Here is a 25,721-nt window from a genome sequence, read left to right as displayed (position 1 = left end):
AAATGCGCACCACACCTCCTCCCCAACTCACGCTCACCGCTGCCAGACCCGCCCGCATCCGCGGTCTACACGCCGCACCTCCTTCCCGCCTCACACTCTCCGCCCGCCCACATCCACGATTGGCACAGGGATTAAATTATACAGCGCAATGCAGAATACCACCAGCTATAGAGGAGCACAGCAAATCCCAGCAATAGTACATTATACAGTGGTGCAATGCCGAATACCACTAGCTATAGAGGACTACAAATCCCAGCAATAATACATTATACAGTGGTGCAATGCCGAATACCACTAGCTATAGAGGACTACAAAACCCAGCAATAGTATATTATACAGCGCAATGCAGAATACCACCAGCTATAATGTACTATTGCTGGGATTTGTTGTAGTCCTCTATAGCTGGTGATATTCTGCATTGCGCTGTATAATGTACTATTGCTGGGATTTGTAGTCCTCTATAGCCGATGCCATTCTGCATTCATTGCTGTATAATTTTACACTTTCCATTTCACTATATTGCACACCACACCATTTTTTTACTTCCACCGCTCCAAGCTTGCTCCTGTGATCCATTTTTTAAAATGTATGTTATTGTTTATCCGATTAACCGATTAATCGAACGTAATAATCGGCTAACTAATCGATTTTGAAAATAATCGTTAGCTGCAGCTCTAATCACCTGGGACATAGGCACTGCCGACATCATCTTATAACCGAGACCATAAAGTAGAGCAGCTGACATTGCAATACCTGGGCTGTGCAAGATCCCCAGCTAGACTCTGAGTAAGGTTAAACAAGCTTCATATTGTCAGCTGTCATATCTGTTGCTCAAGTCTTGTGAACTTGAATTTGCCAGTTTTTAGATAGTAATCAACAAGTCATCTTGCAAAATAGTTTTGTCCCCAAGAGTTGCTCAAAGCTCGATGTCACACCCTGTGTGGAACTAAATATATGTTTAAGGAGAAATGTTTTTATTACATCTACTGAAAATGTTCTGTTTGGAGAAATTCCAGAACAAATATGAAGTTCTATGCAGATGAATCTGGCCACCAATCTGTTATTTTTGGTTCTTGAATTACAATATCTGTGTGGACTGCATTCTGTGTTCTATGATTTTGCCGAATATATATATAGTGGAGAACTGACATAACTAGTGTAATGCATTGTATCCTGTTTCTTGTCAATCAATTAGGGTGGTTGCTGAGCATTGATCTGTCCATACATTGCTCCAATTTTAGGCAAGCCCTTCTGACTCTGCCAAAATCCGAGCAGTGTGCAGCCCTGTCGGCACCCCTCCATATGATAAAAATAATGCTACAAGGTATGCTGGTTGTAGGAGTTGTTATCCTGGACTGGCCTACAAATTGTATTTTTGTTTGCCAGTGTCCAGTCTTCATGTAGGTGGCAGTATAATCCCGCTGTTAAGGAATTCCTGTGTCCCTTAATAGACTCCAACAAAAGTGTTTTACAGGGAGTACAAAAATCCTATTTTTTTCCACCTTTCTTTTAAATATTGCCTACCTGTTGCACGATTGCCAGTGATCAGAGGGGCAGCTCTTACATCAAAATGCAAAGCCCTGCCTCTACCAAGAACAAGGCATGGTAAGCTAGTATTGGGGAAAAGATTAGCTGCAGAGACCCTACAGGCAATACTGGAGACTAGCCTTTGCGTGTCTTTGGGCACAGCTTCCACAGTACAGGTCCTCTTTCGTTTCAAAGTTTTTATTGAATTTTAACAGAAGGTATAACGAGCAAAACCATGACGCGAATAGCATGGGTGCATGGTAACAACAGCTATCATCAGGTGGGTCATAGTTTTGACTATGGTTTCTCCAAGTACCTCAAGACGGGGATGCATCTGGGAGAGAGGGGGCTATCCGGATAAGGGAGTCCGGAGAGCAGTGTGCCAGGTGGCAAGGGGGTGAAGAAAGAAAAGGGGAGAAGGACGGGAGAGAGAGGGGGTGGGGCACTGGGTTTGTCCAGAATAAGCTCCTTCAGCATGGGGATCTAGAGGGCTGAGAGGCTAGCCGGGGCTAGAGAGGGGTGGGCGTAGTCGATCCACGGCTGCCAGATCTTGGTGAATGATTTGTTGGTGTCCGAGAGGATGCTAGTCAGCTTCTCGTTGAGGCAGAAGAAGTCCATCCGCCGTGTAACTTCCCCGAAGGGTACAAATTGCTTCTTCCATGCCGAGGCAATAGTTTGTTTGGCTGCTAGCAGGACATGTGTGGCCAGTCGGTGTTGGTTTTTCGTGAGGAGCGGAGGTGTGAGGTGCAGCAAGGCCATCCACGGGTCCTTGCGAAGCTTCACGGAGAACAGGCTGTCCAATAAACGGAAAACTCTCGACCAAAACCTGGTAACCATGGGGCAAGACCACCACGTGTGGAGGACATCTCCCAGGGACAGGCAACCCCTAAAGCATGATGACGAGTGCGAAGGGTGGAGGTGGGCCAATCTGGACGGCACTAGGTACCACCGCGTTAGGGACTTAAAAGCTGTTTCCATGGAGGAAATATTGATGGAGCAGGTGGCCATGGAGGTCCAGATTTGCTGCCAGTTCTCCAATGGTTGCGAGGATCTAAGGTCCCGCTCCCATCTCCCTACGTAGGGGTGGTTATTAGGGGATGTCAGTGTGTTTAGTTGGGTGTAAATCTGCGAGACCAGTTTCGGACTGTATGGGTTGCGTTTACAGGTGTGTTCAAATATTGTTAGGCCTGCCCGAGTTTGAGACCGCGTGAGCGTGGAAGTGGCCCAGTGGTAAATTTGTAGGTACCTGAAGTGTTCAGATGGGGGTGCGCCCTTCTTGTCCCTGAAATATTCCCATCGGCGAACCGAGCCGCCGTCCAGCAGGTCGCACAGGTGTGTCAACCCTTTGGAGGACCACCACGTGAATGCCTGGGGGGAGTCTAGCCCCGGGGGTAATAAGGGGTTCCCCAATATGGTAACGGGAGGTGGGGTGATTGGAGGTTACTGGAATATCTGGTGGAATCCCAGAGGGAAAAAGTGTGGGTCAATATGGGGCTCATGGAGCGGGGGCGGAGGTTGGGGGGTAGCCATGGCAGGGAGCATAGGGAGTAAGGGCTACAGGAGGTCGCTTCCAAGTCCACCCAAAGTTGATTGTTGGGGGATTGGAAAAAGCTGACTATGGAGGCGATATTTGCCGCTAGGTAATATTTGCGGAAGTTGGCTAGGCCTAGGCCTCCGTCACCTTTATGGGTATGTAGGGTAAATCTGGGCCTGGAACCTCTCGAGGTCTTTTCGAGGTATTGGTATGGGCAAAGTGCGAAAAAGGTATAGTAGCTTAGGGAGGATGGTCATTTTGACCGCATTGATTTTGCCCATCCAGGAGAGTTTGTGGCGTGCCCAGGAGGACAGGAGGTCCCTAAGAGTTTTAAAAAGTGGAGGATAGTTGGTAGCGTATAAAGTGTCATAGGTGCGGGAAATGTTAACTCCAAGATATTTTAAGTGAGAGGTGTGCCATTTGAAGTGGAAGTTATGACTGAGGGCAGTTACTTGTTGTGATGGTAAAGAGATGTTAAGTGCACAGGATTTGTCAGCGTTGACCATTAGATTCGAAACTTGGGCGAAGGAGTATAGAAGCGAAAGCAAGTTAGGGAGTGTTACAATGGGCTGAGTTAGGGTGAGCAAGAGGTCATCTGCGAACATATGAAGTTTGTATTCGGTTTGTCCTTTGACAACACCGTGGATATTGGGGTTGGTTCGAAGTACAGGTCCTCTTTAAGTGTTTAATGGTTACTCTAACCATGGACTTCAAACAGCAACCGTTTAGTGTGTTAGGGGGTCAGTAGCAATTGGCTAAGAAAATCCATGTAGGATGATAGATTATTTCTGGTAAGTCATGATTTGGCTACAGAAGTTGCATTCAGCCATACAAGGAAAATGTTCCAATCAGAATGTAATCTGATAAAACAAGTAATTTGTTTGTATTTATAATAATATTCCACACTATGGAGTGCTGATGAAACCTAGAAAGCTGCTAAAATAGTGTGATAACACTTACAAGATGTAGATAAAAGTGCACCGCGCTACATTAAAACATCAATAAAGTAATGTTCAATCGCAATAATTAATACATCCTGATTTCATGTACATCTAAAGTGCAAATAGTGCCCAACAGTGATGATCAGTATCAGTCAATTAAGACCCCGTTCACATTGAGCGATTTATCGCGCGGTAATTCCCGCGCGATATCGCGCTCCAATGCACTCCAATGGGGCAAAGGGTCCTGCTGTCGCGGGTCGTGTGTCGCTACAGCAGGACCCTTTTTGGAGCGGATTTAGCCGCGATTCAAGCTTGCTCAATGCAAGCTTGAGCGCGACATCGCGCGGCAAATCTCGCGATGTCGCGCAATATGCAAATCGCGTGACAAACGCGCAATTTGCATATCGCGCAGTGGGAACGGGGCCTTATAGAAGTGTCCCAACTGTGATCTACAACAGAAGATAAATTCATATGAAGTGTCTCAATACAATCTATACACATGTCCCACTGTGATCAACAACAATAGTCCCGACATATAATCGTGTCCCAGAAAAACGCCAATCAGTCTCACAGGGTTATTCACAAAAGAATGACGAGTTTGGAGAAGGCCGGAGAAGTGAACAATCTAGGACAACATCGCTGAACAGGAAAGTGAGCTGAATTGGAGAATATTTCCAAATCGGCTATGTTGTCCTAGATTGTTCACTTCTCCTGCCTTCTCCAAACTCTTCACCCTTTTGTGAATAACCGTGCAGTCAGCAGTCCAATATCCCTGGTTTTGGGTCCAATATCCACCGCACATACCATCAAATGGCCCCATGCAATAAAAAATTGCTCATAGTGCAGTAAAAGTTATACCATTTAGTGGGACAATACAATGATCTACTCGCATATAGACGTAAAACATGCCAGCAAACAAACAACTCAAACTGGCGTGATGCTATACAGCGCGCTTTCCTCCTCAACTCCTGCGTTCCCGAGCGTGGTAGCATCGGCAGGGTCCGCCCAAGACATATATTGCATAGTTTTGATAATTCCTAAGTTAATCATACAGAGATTGTACAGCCATATTGTCACATGTATGGCGATCCTTGGATCACTTTTTTACATATGGTATGTCTGTAGCATTCTCTCTTCTATCACTACTCAGAATTGGACTTTTCACATGAGCTTTATGAGCTAAGGGCTGTAAAGTCACTGAACAAAAGGGTTTCTAAACCCTCCGGTTTTTTTTTTGCATATATATGGCTAGCAAGCAGTAGATATTTGCAAAAAGTTTTTTTAAAAACCCGCTTTGACTGCAGTTTAAACTTACCTGTGTCTTTGTCCGAGAATCCGAAACTGCTCAGGCGGCCGCAAAGCATCTTGGGGCGGGCACATGCACAGTTCGGATTTTCGGCCGGGAGACGAGCAGAGACGCAAGGTAAGTCTTTGGACGCGTGCACCCGCATGCAGACACCGTGGGACAGGAAGTGCCTGCAAGGACAGAGGAGTCAGCGCTGGATCAGAGAGCCGCCGCACCGCTGGAGGGACAGATGAAAACATCAGGAAAGAAGAAGATCGGATTATGAGACATCATTTAAGGTAAGTGCTGACATTAACATTGGGGGGAGGGAAAACATTTTTTGACTTTAATGTCACTTTAAGAAGCTGGATTCTCTTTTGGCTGAAATCAGCCTGTCCCTTGGCATTCAGCTGCAGAAAGGACCACTGCCACCTGTGTGTAGGCAGCCGTCTCTCTCCAGTGGTCTAACACCCGCTGCTGAGTGAAAGCTAGAGTTCTTTGAGTAGTGTGAGCTTAGCTGATTGTAGAGTTATTGGCCTGACTCAGCCAGGATTGTGCCTGACCACTGCAGACAGACCACTTACATACCTATAGTGTGTTGTGGTTCCATCCACTGAGACCCTGCGCAGCCCTTCCGAGACCCCGCACAGCCCACCTGAGACCCTGGAGACACCAGGCTGCCACCCCAGCGCAACACAAAGTATGTAGCTTCATATTATTCTGCATTGCTGTATAATGTATTGCTGGGATTTGTAGACCTCCATAGCTGATTGTATTCTGTATTGCTTTTTAATGTATTGGTGAGATTTGTAGTCCCTCTACAGCTTGGAGTCAGTGGCAGAACTACCAGGGTCTCAGCATTTGCAGCTGGGACCAGGCCCTGGTGCTCCACCACTGTCCTAAAACCATTAGTCTGTATTGTTTTAGAAAAACTGTCACAGGCCAGGTATCGGTAATTGGTATCGGCGAGTACTCGAGGAAAAGTATCAGTACTTATACTCGGTCTTGAAAAAATTGTATTGGTGCATCCCTACCCGTAAGTATCAGATGGATAGTCACAGCTATTCAAGAAAGCGAAGTTTCAACACACTGCCACTGAAAAGGTAAGTATAAAGCTTCTTCTACAGGGGATTGCTGTTGTAAGGTTTTCCACTCCTTGACACCATTGTGTTAAGTGAGTGTGTTGTGGATCTTTACATCCAAGTCTTAGAGGATGTGCATGCCAGGAAAGGTGAATGTCTGAATAATGTAGAATGGGGAGATGTGGAGCACGCATTCTTCACACATGAAGATAAATATTCCTGTAATTTGTTTTCCTTAGGACATCAGAAGAGATGAATTCCTGGATTTCCCGGATTAATTTAGTAGCGGCCATGTTTTCTTCACCACCTTTTCCGGCAGCTGTGGGCTCTCAGAGGAGGTTTTATCGACCCATTCTCCCCTTAGCCCAGTCGAAGCTTGATCTGGTAAGTGTTTGACATTTGTGGCATTAATACGTGTTTTAGAGCCTTCAACTTACTTTTTATATCTACTGTTTGTTACTAAACACAAGGAAATGCAATTTTTGCAGTCTTAGGAAGTATTAAAGTGGACCTGTATGTAAATGTTAACATAAAGTTATGTTACCAGGTTTGCTGGGATGGATAAATAAAGAGAAAGCGAAGGGAAGAAATACCTTCTCTGAGAGATATTTATGGGTGCAGGCTCCCTCCAGCTCTGATCACATGTCTGAAAGCCTAAACACTTGGCCATGTGATCTCTGAATTGGAGGTCATAAGAAAAATGCCAAAGTTCTCGGATATATCCAGCACTAGCAACATTTCATCTAGGAAATGTAAGTGTTTCAGCCCTTCGAGGCTTTCTAGAGTATGTTAAAATTGACATATATGTCTGTTTTAAAACAACAAGGAACCTCAGTGAGGACAAACACTAAATAGGCAGTGCTTTGGTTGCTCACAAAAAAACTGCTGCTTCTACTGTTTGAAGTCAGTATACAGGTGCCCAGTAGTAAGGTTTGCGATTTAGACAACATCAACAACTTCCGCAGGCCAAAGTGCTCACATACGGTAGCATTATGAGGGCACCCGAACAGGTCCAGGATAGTTGGAAGAAGCTTTGGTAACCCTCAGATGCCCATTGCACCCTTGAAGCGGACCTTTACACTCAAAAATCAAATTCCTGTTGCATCCCTCTATGTATGATGAATAATAATAACATAGACATGTCAGGAGTAAAATGCTGTGATTGTGAAATACTGACACTTGCGTAGCATTCACTTCCTGCTTTGAAAGAGCAGAATGACTTCAGTTTGGCAAAGCAATGCACACTGGGATCGCCTTGTCATCAGCAGAGCATTGCTGGGAAATCTCATCGGCGAGATCTTAGGGAAAGGCATTTTCCTCCCCTGAGATGATGTGCGTGGTCACATGTCTAGTCACATGTGCCAGAGTTCCAGGAAGTAAAAGAAGAGCTAGTAATCTGCCCTTAGTAAACGTGGCCACTGTCAGAAGACTGGGGAAGAAAAGAGAAATAAGGAATGCAAAGAATACAAAGCCAGCAATTATCTAGAAGTATGTGTGTGTAGATTGTCATCACTAAACATTTGCTAAGGTGTGTTTGTTGTTATTTCAAAGTTATACATAAAGGTCTGCTTTAAAAACCACCTTCATTTTGCATTTAGCCAAAGAGTGTGAAATTTAACCAAAAACTCCCACTTTTTGCTGCAATTACAGGGAAATAAAATCTCTCAATTCAAATAAACTTTAAATTGTATTGAACTCTAGCGATGGCACAGGGGCGGTTTGCCAGGTACATATTTATATTGATAGACCAAACAAATTTGCCTTTTAAAAGATCAGCGAGAGGTGACACACAAACTACAGAAGCTGTTCATTATAGGTCTAGTTTACAGAAAAGTCATAGACATTGATGGGATAAACCACATCCTGGCATCTAGTGTCTTTTGGATATACCAGGAGCAGGAGATCCCATCCATAGTTCCGAGCCCTGATGGCTATCAGTAAAGAGGCTTTGTCGCAAGACCATTCATTCCAACATGAATTTTCTCAAAAGATTATATGTGCATTTAACATAAATTGTACATGATTTTTACTAGGGATGCACCGATATATAGGCCGCCGAAACATATCAGCCGAAAATGGCACTTTTGGCAAAATGCCGAAAGTTCATTTTTTCTGCCAATATAGCGGTGCATCTCTGCTTTCTCTCCTCCCTGCTGGGCGCTGCTCTATGTCCCAGCAGGTACGAGAATAACTATCACAGGCGGCCGAGCGTTGCAGGAAGACTCTCCTCCCACACCACTCAGCCTCCTGTCACAGATCAGGAGGGCGGCGGTGTGGGGGCGGTGACAGCTGTCACAGGAGGCCGGCTGGCAGTGCGGGGGAGGAGTTAGCTGTCAGATTGAGCTCTCCTCCTCGCTCAGCCTTTTGTGACAGCTGTCAGGATGGAGAGCGGGTACAAGCAGTCAGTGATCGCTGAGTGTTTGTACATAATAGAGGACATGGTATGTTTACTATCTCCTCAATTATGAATGAATGGGAAGTGCTCTACATCACCTCCTGTTCATTCATGATTGTGGTTATAGTAAACACACTCTGTCCTCATGTTATGAATGAACAGGAACACTCAAAGAGTAGAGGATTCCTGTTCATGTATACCAGGGGATACAGAAAGAGATTGAGGGCTCTGTGTTCTCAATCTTTTTCTATTTTAAAAGGGAAATATCAGGCGTCTGTTTAGACCCCCAATATTTCCCCGAAACTCCTAAAAGTAAAGTAAAAAATAAAAATATTTAATAAAAATAAAATGTGAAAAAATTTAAAAGTGTTTATAAAAAAATGAATATAAATTTGAAAAAGTTAGAAAAACATTTTTGGTTTCGGCCTGACATTTTTTTTCATTTCAGTTTCGTTTTGGTTTTAAAATTTTCATTTCGGTGCACCTCTAATTTGTACTTGTAAAAGCCTTCTTTGTGTAAGCATCCAAAAACCCTGAGACTGCTGCTGGATGACAACATCTTGGATGTTATGTCAGCAGACTCAGAGCTTTCACCTAGGTCACCTTCACTCCTCTTCTGCAACTACATAACAGGTTATGTACGGAGGGAAGCGGCAGTGGAGCTAGTCCAGCATTGATAGTAATCAGATACTACCAGAAGGTAGGGGGGCTATGACGTGCAAGTAAGGAGAGGGCTGTACATGGGGAATTAAGTGTTCTTGGAGTAGTCAAAGTTCAAAGGCACTTTGCAGTGAACAAAAAAAGGTTTGTGGAAAAACTTCTAAAATGCCTCTCCTGTACTTTTACCTTTTGATGTTTTAGTTGGTGACTGGGTCTCTGCTCTCCCACTTGCATTATATGTCCTAGGGATGCACCGATACCGGTTTACTTCCAGTAGCATAGAGCCGGCTTCCCGGGCAATCAAGAAGCCAGGTGGCGTGTCATTACCCACCACCCGGCTTCTTGATACCCCGGGAAGCCGACTCCATTCTGTTTGGCCGACCTCGATGCTGATTGGCTGGGAAGCCGGCTTCCCGGCCAATCGGCATTGAGGTCGGCCAAACAGATCTGACAATATGGTGACACGACCCCCACCCTGCAGGCACCTCATTCCCCTTGCATAAATCCTTAGCAGCAGTCATTACCGTACCAGTCCCTCGGCCAGCTTGGCAGACACCGCTCTCCCGGATCTACCCACGTCTCCCGTGTGTCCAGCGCCCACGTGATCGGCCTGCTACTGTGCATGTGCAGACTGCCAAGTGCTCTCATTCAGAAATCCTGTGCATGCGCAGTAGCAGGCTGAGGGCCGATCACACGGGCGCTGTGCACACAGGAGACGTGGGCAGATCTTGGAAAGCGGTGTCTGGCCTGGGGACTGGTACATTAATGACCGCTGCTAAGGATCTATGTGAGTGGAATGATTTGTCTGCTGGGTGAGGGTCGTGTCGCCATATTATCAGATTTGTTTACCCGGGTCGACACTGATTGGCTGCTAAGCTGGCTTCCCAGCCAATCAGCATGGAGCCAGCTTCCCAGCTCCATGTTCCCTCGCGGCGCTGCCGGTCAGAGGAAATCTCCCTCTGACCGGAAGTTCCAGTATCAGGAAAGGTATCGAAGCATTTCGACGAGTACTCACCCAAATACTCGGTATCGGCAAACAGATACCGATCCTAGTATCGGTATCGGTGCATCCCTAATATGCACTGTAAGGTAAATAAGCAGTTAGAGAGGGCTGCTGTGCAATGCCCACAATAAGTTTCAGGGACGGGAACATGTGCACAGATGCACCATCAAAGCTCCTACGAGTGCTAAGAAACCAGATTCTCCAACATGTATCCGAGAGTAAGATGTCTGCGAGGAATACAATGATTCTTTTCTTTAATAATATATCAGCTATATAAATCCTGTATAATAATAATAATTACACAATATTTACATAGGAAGAGCAACTTCAGTCCCACGAGACTCTAATGGACAAATTTACAGATGATCTGACTGAGCATCAGCGAAATCTTCCAGACCCGAAGAGTAAGAGTCGAGAGTCAGAGGACTACCATTTGAGGGAAGAGTATTTACGATATGAGGTAAGAGTGAACTTCTTCTCTATACACTATAGCTGCGAGCTCTGAGGTTCATTGGGCAGCTCATGAGATTTCACGCTCTTTAGCTAATTTCGTTGCACATGATCTGCTTCTCTATCCAGAAAATGAGGTACGAAACGTACGTGAAGCTCCTGGCTATACGGTTAGAAAGCGGCTGTGAGGACCTCCTGGCTTTCGAGTCTCGGCTTACAGAACCTGACGGGGGTCAAGGGGAGACAACCGGATTGAAGAGGTCCTACTCAAGTCCTTCTCTTATCCCAGAGAGCTCTCCCGTGGTGGTGAAAGTGAAGCGCAACATCTCAGAACGGCGCACGTACAGGAGGATTATCCCGAAACGCAACAAAAATCTTGTGTGAAGAGAAGACTTCTGCTACCGGGCAGAACTCCTGAGCACTTTTTTCATGGTACTTCCTGGGTGCAGTGTCATCTGGACCATCAGGTGCCTTATTTGTCTTGCTTGCGCTGGACCTGGCAGAGACCACCAAAGCACTATATATGGATGGTCTCTCCTTATATCAAAGGGATTCATAATTCCTTAAATACATGAACAGAACCCTATGGGATTCTGAACCTATGCTCATGGTTTTAAATAAGGAACAATGTTCCTTGGTTACTTAGAAAGTATGGAGTGTAGGTGAGGTTGGTGTTTTTTGTGCGTCGTTTAGGTATATGGAGGCTGCAAAAGTTCTTCATAGGTCAGCAGATCTTGTTTATTGACGTTGCTTTTCCTACATATCTCAGAGATGTTTCCTTCTCTTTGCTGTTACCCTGCAGTTTGTATCTTTGCCTCTAGCTGGCATTCTTGGACTGTTAGGACAGAGATCAGCTTTAGACTCTCTGTCTATAAATTTTTATCTTTCCTTCGACCTGTATTTAAAGGATGTCACATTCTTCATAGGTAAGCCTTAATCCAGGTTTATCAGTCTCATCCTCCAAAATGTCTGGTAAAGGGAAAAGTATTAGGACCCATTCATACCACATGCAGATCATCTCCAGAGCAGACCAGATTGTTTCCGGACCCAAAATGCATCCTAGTGCATCCCTATGCTATTTCTGGCCTCTGTTCACACCAGCTTAGTCCTTTCCAGACCAGACCAGAAAAATACTGCACGTCTCATGTCTGGTCTGGAATGCACTGGAACTGCAGGCAGGTTCACACCATTTTCCGGACCAGATCTGTCCTGTCCTTGCTCTTCAAAGGATTTCTGATTAAATGGGGTTTGTCGTGTTAATGTTTAGTACAATAAGGAGATTCTGGCCTAGTGGCTGAGATGTCTGTGTGAGTATGGGCCATTCCTGCACAAGTGTCATAATGACCTGTAATGCAACATACATCTGAGAAGACATGGCTATAAAGGGGAACCTTACCAGATATTGCTTTTTTCCATTTTAAGGTAGGTTTAGCAGGGTAGGACAGGGCTCAGCCTTAATAGGAGTCTTCATTGCAGTCCAAGGCCCCAACGCGTAGATCTTCCGGCCACCCCCAACACAACCATGACTGACTGAACTCAGCGTTTCAACATGTTGTCATTGATTCTTTTTCCATATATTCCTATGGCGAGTCCACTAGAGGGCAGAATTCCTGTACCATGCATCCTTCAGTGGATTCTTCCTTGGAATATATAGAGTTCCCAAAGGCCAGTAGCAATGATAACATTGCTGAGAAGTCAAGCATAGCCTGTGACCAGTGTCCTGGTTTGGTGGCCAAAATCTGCTCTTGAAGTTCCTCTTTACATCTGAGGAAGGTGTAACAATTTCAAGGAACGGATGCTTTAATAAAGTAGAGTTGACATAAAATTGCAGGTAGAAGAGGAAGATGGAGCTCTGTGTAAAGTTCACAGCGAGGTTCCATGATTAGATTAGGTACAGGCAGTCCCCGGGTTACGTACAAGATAGGGTCTGTAGGTTTGTTCTTAAGTTGAAGTTGTATGTAAGTTGGAACAGGTACATTTTTTAAGTGCGACTCCAGCCCAAACATTTTTTTTAGTTTTGGATAGCATAGGAAAGGGTTTATCCCCTGTAATGTTTGTTTTGCTGTGTGTGCCCCTGTTCAGAAGATTTCACCTCACTTTCTGTCCCTGTGGATTTTGAAAATTTTGGGTTGTCATGGAAACAAGGATTAGTGCTAAAGCTTCAGTGTAGAGATCTTTTTCCCATAATCACTCTTACAGGAGGGAATTTCCCTTCCTAGGGGTAGATTTCCTCTCACTTCCTGTTGTCTCAAGGACAGGAAGTGAGATTAAATCTTTCTAATGAGGATACAGACAGCAGTAAAAACTTCACAATGACCCAGAAGAAGAGGTGGGCACCCCTTGTCTGCACGTCTAACAAGAGCAAACTTACTGTAATGCACTTACAGTACCCGGGCACTCCTCGTCGGCACAAGCGCGGTAGCATTTCAACTACTGAATGCTGCGCGGTACACTTTGGCTGCAGCCTGGGACCCCCTGCTGTACAGTAATAGCCTCCATTACTAAGTAGGAGTCGTATGTAAGTCGGATGTTTGTTACTCGGGGACTGCCTAAACTTTATCATTCATGGAGTACTCAAGCTAGACCTTACAATGTGACTCCACGTTTATTAATCTGGGACAGTGAAACTGTGAACAGTATTTATTAACAGAGTCTGTACTAAAGGAAAACATATGGGGGCTGCCTTTACTGACATCTGCTGGAAATGCTAGTTGCCCGGCAGTCAAACTGATGTAATGAGGCTGATTTACTAAAGGAGTTGAAAATGTGCACACATGAAAGGACGTAATGTTCACTTCCATTATCCAGTCATGTAGCAAACTCTTGTTTACTTCATCTGCACATGATTTGAATATTATTATACAGGATTTATATAGTGCCAACAGTTTGCGCAGCACTGTACAATATAAAGAAGACATTACAATCACAATACAATTCAAGACAAGATGGTAAGGAGGGCCCTGCCCCTGAGGGCTTACAATCTAAAAGGGAGGGGGAAGTGATACAAGAGGAGGTATAACTGAAGTGAATCCTTATTTTTTTGTCTGAACATTCTCAACCCCTACAGTAAATCTACCTCAACGTCTTCAGTACATTTAGCCGCTGACTCATAACAGGTATGCAGATGGGAAAACTTAAAGAAGAACTCCAAGAAAATGTTTTCTTAACCCTTGTAGTGAGGCTACCCCCGCAGTGCAAGGGTTAAGTGCTCCTTTGTGTCTAAGTACAAAAATAACAAAGTTATGCTCACCCGAAGCTCCGAGCCGACCGGTTGTCACAGCGCTCCCTCCAACCTGTTTCCTTCTATGCTGCAGCATTAGGATCTTCCTCAGCATTCTCAAGTCTATACACTGTGTATAGACATGATGGTTTATGGAACCTTAGACCTCTGCAGAGGAGGGGGATAGAGGATGGAAGGACCGGTCTGCGAGCAAGCTGGCTTGGAGCATCGGGTGAGTCTAACGTTTTTTGTAGGGATGAACCAATACCGATACTAGTATCGCTGCCGATGCCAAGTATTTTGGCGAGTACTCATACTCGCCCAAATGCTCCGATGCCTAGCCCGATACTTCCGTTATCAGGAAGCCGGTCAGCGCGTCATTACACCTTCACCTTCTAAAATCAACACCTACCTGTAGTGTTTCTCTACTTTTAGTCACTGTAATATAATTGGGCAGCCATTGGTAAAACTCCATCAAGTTGTAAGTGTGTGACTCGCAAAGCGCTGATGCCAGAGGACCAACAGCTACCGTAGGTATCTAGCATTGTCAGGAGAGGCCAGCAAAGGCAGGCTCCATATTGTCTAGGGTTGCACAGATACCAAGATAGACAGGTTACTGTTATCTCTCATGTCTCATTGTGCCCATGCCGGAGGTCTACAGTACGTGTTGTGCCCAGTAGGAAATGTTGAATGGATGGAAGTCTTTCTATAGCGGTCCGCAGTAACGTATAGCTGCCTAGGCATGGACCTTCTGTCTGTTCTGCAGTCCGTGCAAGCCTACAAGGAGAACATTCCAGTAGAGAACATAGGAACATCTGAATGATATCATGTTGTTCCTTACCATACAACAACTATATAGATACGGTTGACTAAACTGACCCCTTTGTATTGTTATCTATGGTCTTCGTTCTTTCCATAGCTACACAGTCCTGATCTGCCCCACATCACCTCTTCTGTCCAACAACTTTACAGTTTTTACAACTAGGAATGCACCGCTACTAGTATCAGTGCCGATGCCGAGTATTTGGGCAAGTACGAGTACTTGCCCAAATGCTCCAATGCCTAGCCCGATACTTCTGGTATCAGGAAGCCGGCTCCATGCTCCCTCGTCACAAGAAAGCATGGAGTTGGCTTCCTGATTGGCCGGGAAGCCAGCTTCATGCTCCCTCATCGCGTCATTACACGTTGCCCGGCTTCCTGATTGGTCAGAAAGCTGGCTCCATGCTTACACGTCACCTAGTGACGAGAGGCATGGGGAGGGCTTCCCTGCTAATCGAGAAGCCAGGTGGCGAGTCTTTACACGCCACCTGGCTTCCTGAATGGGACTTCCGGTATCAGTATTCGGTATCGGTGAGTACCGGAAAAAAATATCGGTGCATCCCTACTTACATCTATAACTGTACCAGCTATGATAAAATACTGTTCTGTGAATGTTTATAGGCAGCTAGCTAGCAAATGTATGCATGCATCTGTTCATTTTAGGGTTTTGGGGGGGAACCAGGGGTAAATAGGTCTCTGTACAGCCATAACCTATGGCATGCCGGGCTCTAGCTGCTGCTCATCCCTATGCGGCAGAAGACCAAACCAAAAGAGTGGAGCTGAATAAGGTTAAGTTATAACATGCAAACCTGATTCCTACAAGAAATGGCGCCTCTAACTATGAAGGAGTTTATAGCGGCTGAGCACAACGATAACATAAACCCCCTTTCAGCCTCCATAAGCACAAAGAAAAAAAATAATTCATACTATTTTTAAAGGATCGTTATTTTCCAGGTCTGCCTTTGATATCACACTGGTCAGGCAGATTGACCTAAAGAACCTCTGTTATGCTGTTCGGCCATTGGGTTAATCATTCGGGGGTCGGGTCACATGACCCTTTTCTGTTCCTTTCTCTTTAGAGATGATGCTGTTGGTTCCAGTGAACATTTTGTATTTGGTACTATTTCTATGCAATTACAATGACTTTGGATTGCAATTTGTGTTTACACGTCTGTTGTGTTCTGTACAATGTATCACGTGCTGCTAAGGACCAATGTATGTTCAAATGACCTAAAGCTGGTCTAGGTTAGGCTTTCGCTTTGTTGTCTAGTTCAGTCCATGCCCTGTAATATAATTGGGCAGTTTTGCTGTAACTTAATTTTGGGAATGATCTTCTTCATAGAGTACCTGTGATGTAAAGCCCGATTGAAGTCGCAGAAATAGATATAAAGTTAGACAGACAACCTTCATTTTAATAGTCACCCCCTTGACTTTCCTGTTACAACACTTGTGCTGGAAGGCCAAGTATGACTGTCCAGACTAATAGACCCACTGCACTCAGTAATTCACACAGACATGATCAGATATACCCCCACCACCCTTCTTTCCAATACAAGTCTGTGTGAAAGGTGTAATGAGGGCTGCGGCCATTTCTCAGCATTGCCAGCACAGAGCCCTGGAGTGTGAGGGTAGAAAGCTCTTGAACTCCAGGGCTCTATGCTGGCATTGCTGGGAAATGGCAGAGTTAAAATGATGAGAGGCTTCAGTTGGGCTTTAAGCACAATATTAGCTGATTTGAGGTCACACAGTATTTATAAGAACACAATGATGTCCTTTCCCTTAGAAATAGTGATCTCATTGGCACACAAAGAGCCTCATGCTGCAATGATGTCTCTGATTTTCCTAATACATTGACTTGATTCGTTTATATAATGGCCACTTCTTCTGTCTGTGACAGGCGCAAGTTGCTCAAGCTGGATTTGGTGCATCTAAAGCGGCATATTACTGCACCACTTTCTGGAATACTTGTCATAAGCTGTATATTATCGCTGTGTGACTGTATACATGGATCTTCCTCAGATTCACTGCTGTTGTCACAGGGGAGAAAACTGTCTCAGGTTATCCATACATCTAAAATGATTGCCATGTGATGGAGACAATTCATGCACGGTTGTACATCCTACTCAGTGGCTGCTGGACATTATTGACTGTGTCGGAAACCATCAGGGACACCAATGTCTGTGTCATAGACCATTGGGCACATGAATGGCAGTGTTGGAGGCCACCAGGCATATGGATGTGTCGGAGACCATCAGGGACAGGAATGACTGTGTCGGAAACCATCAGGGACACAAATTACAGTGTTGGAGGCCATCGTTGACATGAATGACTGTGTCAAAGACAATCAGTAATGTGAATGACTGTATGAAGGACCATCAGGGACACGAATGGCTGCGTCGGAGACCATCAGGGACATGAATGGCTGTGTTGGAGACCATCAGGACCTTGAGTGACTGTGTCGGACACCATAAGGCATATGAATGGCTGTGTTGGAGATGATCAGTGTCCTTACAAGGGTACCGACAGGTTGTATAGTCTTGCCCAGTCAGCTTTGATTCCAAATATAGCAGATTTAACTGTCTGCACACACCATAGTGCTTCTGGACTCTCCGCATCTTCATGGTGCATCAAAATGTTCAAAATTGACTTGTGTTGCTTTTTATTTTATGAGTTGTCATATTGTTAAAATTGTTTGAAGCCATTGAAGCTATCTGAGCCTCCATCAAAGCCATGACCCACATCCCTCTTATCAGGTACTATGCATGGAAGCAGAGGGTGTGGCCCAAGTGCCGCCTGTTTGTTTTTTTTGCACTGGAATAAACAATAAAACCTTTTCTCTTGAGTCATGTGCCGTTATTTGGTGTATATGTTGGATTGGGACGTGTCGGGGAAATGTCTGTGAATTGTGGAACTATGATACCTGTGAGTGTGTTTAATCCAATTAGGACTCAAGTCGTTTTTGCGTTTCAATGTTGTTGTAAATGTAACCATTAGAGTAGAACTACGGCCTTCCATTACATAGTTACATAGTATTTGAGGTTGAATAAAGACATTAGTCCATCAAGTCCAACCTATTAGGATCTCATTCTAGGAGTACCCGTACCCCTGTATATTACGGTCCCTTAAGAAATCGTCCAATTATAATTGTATAACCCATTTGTTTATTTTTAATTCCAAAGTGCATTACTTTGCATTTATCGACATTAAACCTCATCTGCCACATTAATGCCCACTCCCCTATTTTATCCGGGTCCTCCTGTAATGTTATAGTGTCTAAGTCCGTGTCTATTACCCTCCCAATTTTGGTGTCATCCGCAAACACGGAAATATCGCTGTTAACACCCTCCCCGATGTCATTAATAAATAAGTTGAACAATATGGGACCCAGCACAGAAAATGTGCTGCAGCCCTTATAAGCACATCTGCACTTACAGCTTTCTCTAAGTCCCACAAATACCTGTTGATCCTGCTAGTGAGGTAAACCTCATGCAGCTTCCTGTGATGGGGTAGCAGTGGTGGTGCCTCTGTGCCTGCTTGCTCTATTCCATTCCCCTCGCATTGTGATCTGCAGTGTCTGGGGCAGTGCGTGAGGAACACAGATGAAGGAGGATTTGGTTCAGTGAGGGAAGGTAAAGGAAGTTTTTGTTGACTAAGCCTATGAGGCTTGTGTGTCATCCATAGTAGATGGTTTGGGGAATTGTTTTGATTGTCATACAGGAGCCTTTAGGTGTACTTTAAGGGAAGTAGGTAAAAGTGAAGAATACCAGGTAGAGATACCGCTTGGACCCGCATTAAAAAAAAACGTATGAATGGCAAAAGTACCATAAAATGATCTAAAATCAGATCCTGCGATCTATCTGGCCTTCCTATTCCAAAGGATACAGCCTAGGAGAAGTGATTGCTGCTCAGGGTCTAGTTCAGGGGTGGGCAACTCTGGGAGTCATGCCTGTGGCTGCCAGAGTCTTGCAATTCCTCATGGGATATGCTGTTCCACAACAGCTGGAGAGTCAGAGTTGGCCACCCCTGGTCTAGTTGGTAACATGGCTTGCAGTCAAGTTAAAGTGGAAGATTTGGGCTGTAAAACACTCATAGGCATAACACAGGGAGGTGTTGTCAGCCAGCCTCCATAGGTGGAGGGAGAGGTGCTGCAAGCAGTGGAGGATTCCACCTCTCTGCTGCAATGCCCCCAAAAGTGGCAAAATCTCCACCTGTTTGAGCTGTCACTGCTACTGTCCACCCACCTCTAACTAATCTACAGCCTTAATATCTCGCAAAATTGTCCATCGCAGGGTCCTGTAGTCTTAAAGGAGAACTATGAGATGAGTGATTTCCACTCACCTCATAGTTCTAGCCGACCTGTAACAATGAGACTGTCGCAGATCGGCTCAGTAGATCGGGAGGTGAGCGAATACATACCAGGTTCGCTCACCTCTCGATCCTGTCGCGGCTCTCTGCCGTGACGGGGAGGGGCTGGATTCCCCTCTCCCAGCTCCGATCTGCCAGCGCTGACTGGCGGAACGGACGGGGAGGGGGCGGGTACAGCTGGCTCTGCCTCTAGATAGGCAGAGCCAGCTGTCACTCACGCAGCTGGGCGGATCCCGACGTCCAGGTCGGGATCCGCTCCGGCTGCGGCGTCTCAGTATACCGCGAGCTGTAGCTCGCGGTATACTGAGCTTAGGGTAATGGGAGGACGCTAGTTTGTGTCCTCCCGTTGCCCTAAGGAGAACTACGGGGAAAAACACTGACCCCATAGTTCTCCTTTTAAAGGGGCTGCGTCATCGCATAGTGATGTGTTCAGTGGCAACAAAACTGGTCTGCTGCACGGAGAGCTAATGATCACCAGTCTCCACTACGGGGAACAGCCCTCGGAGAGTCACGTGACAACAAATTCAGGTAAGTGATTCTGAGTCTTGGGAGCTTTTCATTTATAGTAAAATTACAGGTTGGATTAGTGTGGGTGAGGTGGGAAATATTTTGTTTTCCTCGCCAATATATAAGGTTATCTTCATTTTTATTTTGTCAGTAGGGTATATTTTCAGAATGCCATTCAGGGCTTGTTTCCGCCGTCTCCAGACCAGATCTTGATGCTTTTTTTTTCAAACGCAGCTGCATACATTTTTGAAGCATTTTTTTTAAGTATGCAGATCATGTCTCTGAGGTCATTTCCTGCTTCCTCTCAGTCTTCACATGTTTGTGACCTTCACAGGAGTTACCAACATAAGAAGTGAAAAGCGTACATGCAGAATACATCTAATTATTTCATATGTGCTTACCACAATTCTGCTTCTGGCCTTTTGACATCTGGTCAAAGTATGGAAAAACTTTGGCTGCTATGTTGGTCCACTTCTCTGCTTTCTTACTGTTATTCTTGTATTTAGTTACATAGTACTTGAGGTTGAATAAAGACACAGGTCCATCAAGTTCAACCCATTGCATGTATCCATGTGATTCTGCATGTGTATGCGTGTGTATGAGCCCCCGTGTGTTCTTGTTCTTAGGAGTACCTTTACCCCTGAATGTTACGGTCTCTGAGGAAATTGTTCAAGCGCTTTTTGAAAGATTCAATACTTTCAGCTGAAATCACTGCATGTGGCAGTGAGTTCCAGACTCTAACCGCTCTGAGAAGATGCCCCTTGTGCTGAAATCTTTTCTCTACCAGTTTTAGGTGGTGGCCTCTGGTGTTTGTTATGGAGTTTACCGTAAAAGGTTTATGGCTGATGTTGCTATCACCATTGAACATTTTGTACATCTAAATCATATCCCCCCTTAGTCTCTTCACTTCCAGCGTGAGCATGTTTACATTTAGTAACCTTGTCTCATAGCTTTGGTCCTCCTTCCCCTTAATTAGTTTGGTTGCCCTTCTCTGGACTCTTTTTCCAGCTCAAGGACATCCTGTCTGTGTATTGGTGACCAAAACCGGACCGCATACTTCAGATGAGGCCGAACTAGCGATCTATAAATTGGTATAATTATAGATTTGTCTCTACAGAACATTCCCAGAACAAGACAGAACTCTGCTCACTTTGTTTACCTCAGCCTGGCATTGCAAGCTATTATTCAATCTGCGGTCTATAGGATTCGTTGTGGGTTTATAGGATCATAAAGCTCAGGACACTCCTGCACTTAGGTGACAAAACAGGCAGTGGCAATATGTTTGTCCACCATGTTGGATAGAACACAGGACAATGTCAAGGTCATCAATGTACAGCTAAAAACGCCCCTTTTCCAGAAGGAAGTGTCCACTGTTGATAAGGTCATCAAAAGTGAGAAAGAAAAACATTTTTTTTGGTGTGCCAGTGCTTTCCGGTGCGTTCGTACTCGTTTTGGCGCGTTCCAGACCATATAAAATTGTGCCTGCGGTACTTTTTTTAATGCACTGGTGGGAACTACAGCCCTAAATACCATAGGAAAACATTAGGGATGCATTTTTGGTGCGATTAAAAAAAAAATGTATGGTCTGGTGACGGTGGAAACAAGCCCTCAAACTGAATCTGTACTAAAGCGAGCCTGGTCGCGCAATGCACACCGCAAGCTTCGCTGAAAAGTTTGTTGTAGCACACAGGTACACATTGTCCCGCCTCTTCACACTTATTGGGTAAAACATGTCAGAGTGAAGAGGATGCATGGCGGGACGTGTACCTGTGTGCTACAACAAACTTTTCAACTAAGTTTGCGGTGTGTGACCGGACTTTTTTCTTTGAGTAACTGCTAATGGCGGAGAAAGATGGGTTCGGCCGATATGCACCCGCCATTCTCTATAGTCCTGCTGTGAAGGAGCGCTGATATTTGCCTATGGAAGTTAAATGTGAGCCTGAATAGTATGGGCCATAAGGTGCCAAAGTGTACCATAGCTTTACTGGAATCCTTGAATATCCCTGAATATCTTGTACAAATACAAACTTTCCTAAAGTCAGTATTTGCATAACCTTAGAAATGCACCCACCACCATCCCCATCCCCACCACCATCCCCATAAGTGCCTTCACCTAATGATTGGTTGCTCAGTCACACATTGTTTATTATGGGGATGGGGTTTGGAGTATGACATACAGTACCTTACCCATATACTCTAAACATTGGGTTGTATGTGGGGGCCCCAGTGGAGCATTATCAGAACAATTTAAGTTATATGAATGCATTTCATATACATTAATGTAACCTGATGATATTTAGAGTACATCTGCTGTAATAAAAAAGGTGGGAGAAACTCCATTCAAGATCCTGCCATAGATCAATGTATAGGAAAGGCGGCAATAAGCAAGACAAGCGGTGAAGACAAAGTGATGGAAATAACTGGAGAAGTAAGCAGGCTGTATCTTTTCCATAATAAATGGGGATCGTCACCTGTGAATAGCTGGATTTCTTGTGATTGAAATCAAGAATCGGCTGCATGATCCTTGAGCATATTTGCCTACATTTCCCTACAACAATGTTGGTCAGCCTACTTGATATGGGGGGGCCTCGTGTGCAGTCCCTAACATCGCCAAAGGGCTAATATTCAGTGAATGTTACTGAAGGCAACTTTTGTCAGAGACTGCACACATACAACAGGAGATGGTCAAATTCTATGTGCCTGCTACAACAGATGGTCACAGACTGCAGGCATGTTACAAAAGATGGGAATGCTACAAGTGATAGTCAGAGCTTGCAGACATGTTACAAGACCACATACTTTGGGCATGCTACAAGGAATAGAGACTATGGGCATGCTACACGAGATGGTCAGGGACTGCAGACATGTTACAAGAGATGGTCAGAGATTATGGGCATGCTAAAGGAGATGGTCAGAGACCATGGGCATGCTACAAGAAATGGTCAGAGATGACAGGTATGCTACAAGAAATAGAGACTTCAGACATGCTATAGTAGTTGTTGGAGACTGGGAACATACTTCAGGAGACAGTTATAGACTAGAGACACGTTGCATAAGACTGCTAGAGATTACTTCTCCTTCCCAAACCAGTGCTTCCACATTTGTGCTTCCTACAGCCCCAGTTCTTTCTAGTAAGAAATGTACATGTGACACGTTTGGTATATCTCTCAACATTATAACAGATTAGGGGTGGGGGAGTTGTGGATAGCTCAGGCAAAAAGTAAAAAAATTGTAGGGATGCACCGATATATCGGCTGCCGAAACATATCGTCCGAAAATGACACTTGGCAAAATGCAGAAAGTGCCATTTTCTGGCCGAAATAGTGGCGCATCTGTTCTATTCTCTCCTCCCCGCTGGGTGCTGCTCTGTGTCCCAGCGGGGAGGAGAGAAACTGTGCCAGGCGGCCGATCGCTGTGGGAGGAGAGCGCTGTGAGTGGCCGGCGTCTCTCCTCCCACACCGCTCATCCTCCGGTCACAGATCTGCAGAGTGGCGATGTGCGGCGAGACAGCCATTGCTGAAACAGGAGGCTGAACTCTCTTCCCGCATCGCCCAGCCTCCTGTGACAGCCAATCCAGGATGGAGAGCGGCAGTGTGGGCGCAGACAGCTGTCACAGGAGGCTGAGCGCACTGCCCCGCCCAGCCTCCCTTGACAGATGTCAGGATGGAGAGCGGGTACAAGCCATCAGTGATCGCTGAGTGTTTGTACATAATTGAGGACATTGTATGGTTACTATATCCTCAATTATGAATGAATGGGAAGTGATCTACATCCCCTCCTGTTCATTCATGATTGTGGTGATAGTAAACATACTCTGTCCGCATGTTATGAATGAACAGGAACACTCAGTATAGAGGATTCCTGATCATTTATAACAGGGGCTGCAGAAAAAGAGATTGAAGGCTCTGTGTCCCCAATCTCTTTTTCTATTTTAAAAGGGAAATATCAGGGGTCTGTTTAGACACCTAATATTTCCCCGAAGCCCCTAAAAGTAAAGTAAAAAATATTTAATAAAAATAAAATATAAAAAACATTTTTTTTTATTCATAAAAAATAAATCAAAATAAAATATTTTAAAAAATTTTAAAAAGTTGGAATAAAAAACATTTTTGGTTTTTAAATTTTCATTTCGGTGCACCTCTAAAAAAATGTAAAAGAAATAAACCAAACCATTTACCTGCTAGAAGCCATTCTAAAGAATATTTTCCTCTATTGGCTGGAGTCATCACCAAAACACTGACTACTATCTTCAAGGACCCCGAGGGCTGCACAATAAGTGCATAAGGGCCACAGATGGCTGCAGAATGGGTACCAGGGCCCTACAAAACCAATAATGAATACATTTAAGCTGCACCAACTGCTGGATACAGAGTGTATCTGCCAATCTGGGGAAATAAAGCAATGGGTTCAGTGTTCTTCAAGAATAAACTGACCTTCACTTAGAATACCATGTACCCAGATCATACTGAAATAGCGCAGTGATATAACGCTCCCAGACTCCTATAGAATGATGGTGTTGCCCAAAGCTGAAGCAATCATCGCTCCTTATGATATCCTAATAGCCTTTTATAAGTCAGAATGCGTCAGCTTTGAGATCCGTGTATAGAGCTGAAATAATATTCCATTGGCAATGGACGAGCAGTTAGATTTTATAGATCTGATATAACTAATCGTAAAGGGCTAATAGAGTATCGGGGAGGGGGGAGGGTGTAAGTGATCCTTCCAGGAAGAAGAGCAATATGCAATACACGGAGTCCAAAACTCTTGCGTAATTCACTTCTGTTTTGAGCTTTAATGGGATGTTTGACGTACATGTGAGTCTCTTGTAACCTCTTAAGCAGCTCAAAAAGGTACAGAGAAGTGCTGCTCGGCGAGGTGGCTGAATCATGTGAAAACACTTGGCCTCTCTAAGATTAAAGAGATCTCCTTACTTCCCATATTCATAGCCAGCTGCCAGAAAGTGAGACGGCTGATACAGTCAGGGATTCGGCTTGTGTATTCTAACCTGAAAGTGGCCTTTTGTTATGGTTTCCATGGTCCTGACCGGTGGGGGCCATTAAAATGACTTTTTATTTATAAACAGCATTACGTTAATGGATGACGCCGGTTGGGATACAGATCACCATTCCGTGCACATAGGAAGACTGTGAGCCGCCTATGTAGTACAGACTTTACTTCACAAGCTGGCTTCCTGCAGGGAAAATAGAGAATACAATATTTGTTACAACTGGTGAAATGAAAGTAATATTAAACGCTCAATCTTTTCCAATAATGAATCCGGATTGAACACATACACATCTCCTGGCAAAGTATTTCTTTACATGTTTGCCCAAGCACTTACAGTCATTATGTTTCCTAACAGCTCCAACTCTCACAGCTCCACTTCCCGAAAATTCCTGTCCAGTACAAGATCACAAGGGACAGAGAAGTCTCCAGCAAACGTCCATCTAGTAGCTTTGAAAAAAGAGAGGAGCAGGGGAATGTCTTGCTGTGCTGTGCCTGTGTGTTTGTGGAGATACACACAGCTTACTTGCACACACACAAGGGTGGCTCCATAGGAACTGTTTTGGACTTGGTTCCAAATTTACATCGGATCAAAAGTTCCGTACTTATATCTGCCGCCTGGCCTGATTCAATAGAGTATACTCTCACAGAGAGAAAATGAAATCACGCCAACTCCAATCAGTGTAAAATCACTTCTGCTTTATTGTTCTCCTTTTCAGGGTTTTTATTTAACATATGAACGTGTATATTTAAGCGTAGCATTGCAGAAAAGTATTTTAGTTTATATATTCTAGCTTATCATTGGTTAGATCCATTTATGCATAACTTCCTGCCAAGATGTTTATAGATGTTTATATCTTTCGTCTTGGGTGTTGTCTGAAGAGGAGGCGCCAACTTGGTTCCTATTTCTACTGCGTACTTCGCATCTG

The 25,721-nt window shown here is 44.6% G+C and overlaps 1 protein-coding gene and 1 long non-coding RNA gene across 2 annotated transcripts in view; both read left to right on the top strand.

Annotated features, from left to right (window-relative positions):
- The window catches only part of LOC108786482 (PH and SEC7 domain-containing protein 4-like), a 41,900-nt gene extending 26,193 nt beyond the window's left edge, over positions 1–15,707 (top strand). The window contains exons 13-16 of the mRNA XM_018555790.1: positions 6,609–6,753; positions 10,744–10,887; positions 11,007–11,535; positions 15,696–15,707. Coding sequence (XP_018411292.1) covers positions 6,609–6,753; positions 10,744–10,887; positions 11,007–11,261 — 544 coding nt within the window. The 3' untranslated portion in view covers positions 11,262–11,535; positions 15,696–15,707. The remainder of the gene's footprint in view (positions 1–6,608; positions 6,754–10,743; positions 10,888–11,006; positions 11,536–15,695) is intronic.
- A 1,410-nt stretch (positions 15,708–17,117) lies between these two features.
- Positions 17,118–25,721, top strand: part of LOC108786500 — a 20,031-nt gene continuing 11,427 nt past the window's right edge. The window contains exons 1-2 of the long non-coding RNA XR_001941207.1: positions 17,118–17,187; positions 17,443–17,445. This is a non-coding gene — a long non-coding RNA (uncharacterized LOC108786500). The remainder of the gene's footprint in view (positions 17,188–17,442; positions 17,446–25,721) is intronic.

The sequence above is a fragment of the Nanorana parkeri genome, unplaced genomic scaffold (assembly GCF_000935625.1).
Source record: "Nanorana parkeri isolate BGI_ZX_2015 unplaced genomic scaffold, ASM93562v1 scaffold214, whole genome shotgun sequence".
Taxonomy (NCBI): domain Eukaryota; kingdom Metazoa; phylum Chordata; class Amphibia; order Anura; family Dicroglossidae; genus Nanorana; species Nanorana parkeri.
The sequence above is the reverse complement of the archived record's forward strand: the minus strand, read 5'-3'. Positions and strand labels throughout refer to the sequence as shown.